Source organism: Bidens hawaiensis, unplaced genomic scaffold (assembly GCF_021521415.1).
Source record: "Bidens hawaiensis isolate Kalapana, Puna unplaced genomic scaffold, B.hawaiensis_p1.1 tig00009917_1, whole genome shotgun sequence".
NCBI lineage: Eukaryota > Viridiplantae > Streptophyta > Magnoliopsida > Asterales > Asteraceae > Bidens > Bidens hawaiensis.
Genome location: NW_027491746.1, coordinates 484703 through 489041, shown reverse-complemented (window position 1 = coordinate 489041; position 4339 = coordinate 484703). Strand labels below are relative to the sequence as shown.

General features: G+C 34.9%; 1 protein-coding gene across 1 annotated transcript; it reads left to right on the top strand.

The window, feature by feature from the left end:
* Positions 1-2372, top strand: LOC143533800 (trihelix transcription factor PTL-like). Its single transcript, XM_077028462.1, has 2 exons — positions 1-611; positions 1409-2372. Exons 1-2 carry the CDS (start codon positions 292-294, stop codon positions 2370-2372), a joined length of 1284 nt encoding a protein of 427 aa, XP_076884577.1. The 5' UTR covers positions 1-291.
* The last annotated feature ends 1967 nt before the right edge of the window (positions 2373-4339 follow it).

The following is a 4339-nucleotide window of genomic DNA, read 5'->3' as shown; positions in this document are numbered from 1 at the left end:
GGAGATGGTCAAACGTTGAAATTTGTTGTCAAAACATTCGTCCGACCTCTATATCTGGACGGCTGTTTAAAATAGTGTGGTATGGACAGTGTATCTACAACTGACCAATTAATTTATTAATATATTATACACATATAGTCTACTATTTTAGGGTATGTATTCTTTAATAACAAGCACATAACTGGGTCCAAACTAATTATAATATACTGATATTTCTCCTTGTGATAGCAAGATCAGCTTCTTCCTTATCCTAATTTGAAGCACTATTGAAAAAGATAGAAAAGAAACTTGATGGATGAGATCACCAACTACATGAATGGAAGGCCAGTCTTCCCGGCCATACCGCAACCTCCTAGAGACCTACACTATGCCATGGTGATGTTAGGAGGTGGTGGTAATATGTCATTTGGATCCGATTCAACGATGGGTATGTTGTCGACAACTTCAGGTCTTAGTGGCGACAGTGGCAGCGGTGGTGCTTGTGTAAACATGGAGATTGATGGGAGATGGCCTAAAGAAGAAACCCTAGCACTTCTTGACATCAGATCAAGGCTTGATTCTCAGTTCAAGGGAGTTAAACACAAGGGCCCTTCGTGGGAAGAAGTTTCAAGGTCTCTCTTTAATTCTCTCTATATCTCAACATCTTACAAGTTACACCAATATATTTTTTTTAATCTTTTCTGGCTTTAGATCCAGAAACTAATTAAGTTTTGGTTCACTCAAATAGGGTTTCTTGAGATCATAGAATTCTCACCTTTCTAGCTAAGCTAATTACTACTAAAAAAATCAGGTATATGATGTGAAATTGTTACGGATTTGGTCGTATCAAATACATGTTTTTGTAATAGTATAAGCACTTCATTTTTTTTCTCTTTCTTATATGCTAGTTTAAAGTTAAAAGATCAAAGCCTTACCCTTTCTTGATGTAAACACAAGGTTCACTTGATTAATAACTCCAAATTAGATGTTATGCTTGAAGGGTTTAACACGTTCTCTTTTAACTTTTAGCAGCTTTCTTGAAAACGATTGTATAAAGTGGACAAACGTTTCACTTCCTTTTGTTTTCTTTCCTTCTTATATGCCATTGTAGAGTTTAATAATCCAAGCTTTAATTATTCTTTCGTAATCTGAACATGTTACAAATTTCACTTCAGAAACTTTGACGGTGTGCTTGAAGGGTTTATATGGTTCACTTAAAGTTATTTTAATATCTTTCATGGAAACTTTTTACTTCCTTCAGGTCAATAAAGTAATACATGATCAGCATAAAAAGAGGCTAAGTTGTCTTATTTTTCTTGTTCATCTTGAAGAGTCATAAAGACTGAAAATAGATTCACTGCCACTTAAAAGCTTTCCTCATACCTTTTTCTTTCACGCTATTTAATTCATTTTGTTGTTTACTTTTCAGGATAATGTATGTGGAGCATGGGTATAAAAGAACTGGGAAAAAATGCAGTGTGAAGTTTGAAAACTTGTACAAATATTACAAGAAGATTAAAGAAGGGAAAGCAGGGAAATCTGGAAGACAAGACCAGAAGCATTACAGATTCTTTCACCAATTAGAAGCTATATATGGGGAAACAAGTAGCACTAATATCACCAATATCAATGCTAATAAGGTTTCAGCCACTAATGCAACTTTGCCTCCATTTATGGAAGAAAATGACCAAACAATTGACAAGAGAATGCTCGGGAAGAAGCGTTGGAAGACCGTGATATCAAACTTCATTGAAACAAAGATGAACACACTTATGGAGAAGCAAGAAAAATGGATGGAGAAGGTGATGAATACAATAGAAGAGAAAGAAAATGAGAGAATTTCAAAAGAGCTACAAAGGAGGAAAGAAGAGGCTGCAAGGTTAGAGATTGAAAGAACGTTTCGGTCGAATGAACTTGCACGAATGCGGTCTCGAGATTCAAATTTAATGGAAGCCTTGCACAAATTAACTAAGAAAGAATCAACAATCGAGACTTCGTGTGCGGAGTATTGTAATGATCAAGACCAAGTTGCCGATGACTGGGAAGAGAATGAGATTACACAACTAATACAATTAAGAAGTGGCATGGAAACAAGATTTGAGGAAGGTAGGTTTATGGAAAATGTTCTCTGCGAAGAAATTTCTTTGATAATGGCTGGTTTAGGTTACAACAGGAGTGCATTGATCTGCAAAGCTAAGTGGGATCACATTAATTTTCTGTTGAGATACAAGAAACAAAAAGGAAGCTCAAATTTGTATTTTGATCACCATAATCACATCTTTCATCAGGCAGGTGAAAGATTTAATGCATTGAATGCTCAACAGAATGATTTTGGGAAAATGGTGTTGATGAGTGACCAAGAGATGACGTGGAATTACAATAGAAACGTATAAGAAATTTTATGGTGTGTTCTTGATTATGGAAAATGTTTGACTAAAAGAGTTGGTGTGGTAAAATAATATTATTTGGTTTGGACTTTAGTGATTATATGATGTTTGTTTTTTTATCATATTTTGATAGCATGATCAGTATTTTTTATCCTGTCTCCTAAATTAGGAATTGTTATTGCTTATTAGTGCGCATACAAAAGGTTTTGAAAGAAAGCATGATGCCATAAACTGTAACAGTTTAATAACAAGTACTGAAAAAAGAAGAATTGTGTATTATTTCATGATAAATAATGAAAGATGGTAGAGGTAATTATAGATAAATACATTGGGTTATTCAACGAAACAAGATAATCGGCCTTTATACCTTTCAATAGTCCCACCTTGTTAATGCTTATTTATAGAAAAAACTCAGCGACAACCCACCGGACATTTTTCCTAACGGAAGTACGCACGTCTCCCATGTGTAGTTGTTCATCAATGCCTCCATCGTAGTTTCCATTGCATCTTTTCGATTCTTTGATTCCAAGGCTTGGTTCATAGTGGTGGAGTTTCGTCATCATAGTCATAAAACAAAAGCCATAGCTTCTTCAAAAAGTTTTCCTTTCGCTAGCTGTATTGTTTACCGGATACTTTGAACCTCAAGTCTCCTTTTCTAGAGAGTATCATTTAGGTGGGACTCCCGTGTATGTTTGCCTATCTAGGAGGTAACTCATATCTAATTAGTGTTACTTCTTGTGGAACTTCACCCTGCTCTATAGGTTCAGTAACAACAAATGGACTTCCAAAAGGTTTAAGTAAGTTCATGAGAGTGAATACTACTTACCTCATACATTAGGTTGGGAGAATTTTTAGTGACACTGACAATTGATTTCATAGATCGGTATGTGACTAAACTCCTCTGATGTTGAAATATATTAATTAACCAGCTCAGAGTGCCTAAACATTCCTTCTCCCCCTAACCACTGTGTAGGGGTTGTAGTAATACTCAGTTTCAAGAAAGTTACGGTTTATGATTGTGAAACATGCTAGGTGTCTTTAGATTTTAAAATATGTATCATTTATGGCTTACTCCGTAACCAATGAATACACATTTCTAACACAAGAATCAGGTTTGGTTCAATTCATTTTGGGTGGTTGGACAAAAACATAACAACAAAAAATTCGTGATTAAAGCGTAAGAGCAATGGTAATTTGGTAAATTTTGATAGAGTTTTATTGGAGTTTTTAATTTGAGGATACTGGTTGGGAGCAAATTAGTAAGGTAAGTGGTTATGGTGATAGCTTTAGAACAAAAAAAGTATTTAGGAACTCATGACTCGATCAGAAGATCATTTCCACTAGAAAACGGTTTGTTTTTGCTCAACATATTTTAACCAACTCAAAGTGTCTAAACATTGCTTCTCCCTTGGACCACTGTGTTGCAAGTTGTAGTAATGCCCAGTTTCAAGAAAGTTACAATGGAGTATGCTAGCATGTAGTTTGATGAATTGTCACCTTGATCCGAAATAATTGATGCATATGAATGTTAAAAAATTTCCCTCCATTGTCATATCAGGAAATTTGAATATTCTTTTAACTGGGTTTGAACCATAGTATAAAACATGGTAATTTTTTCAAAAAATTCTTATTTGTGTTTCAAGAAGTTAAGTCCGGTCTTTCGAGTGCAATCATCCATAAATATTTAGAAGAAAAAAAAAGTGTTGCCTCCCAATTATTAGATACGTGCCCATACATTATAATGGATCAATGAAAATAGTAAATCAACCCTTGCGGTATTCGATTTAAAGGTTTGTCTATTGCTTTTAACCAAATCCTACACGGGTCTAAGTGACATACTACTGAAAGGAAATAAAAAGAAAATAAATTATGTGCATAACCTGTAGACATGTCCAAGTCTCATATGCCATACCCATGATTCACATGTGAGCTGGTTCTATGAGCCAGCATCACAATACCTCGTTGAGTAACTT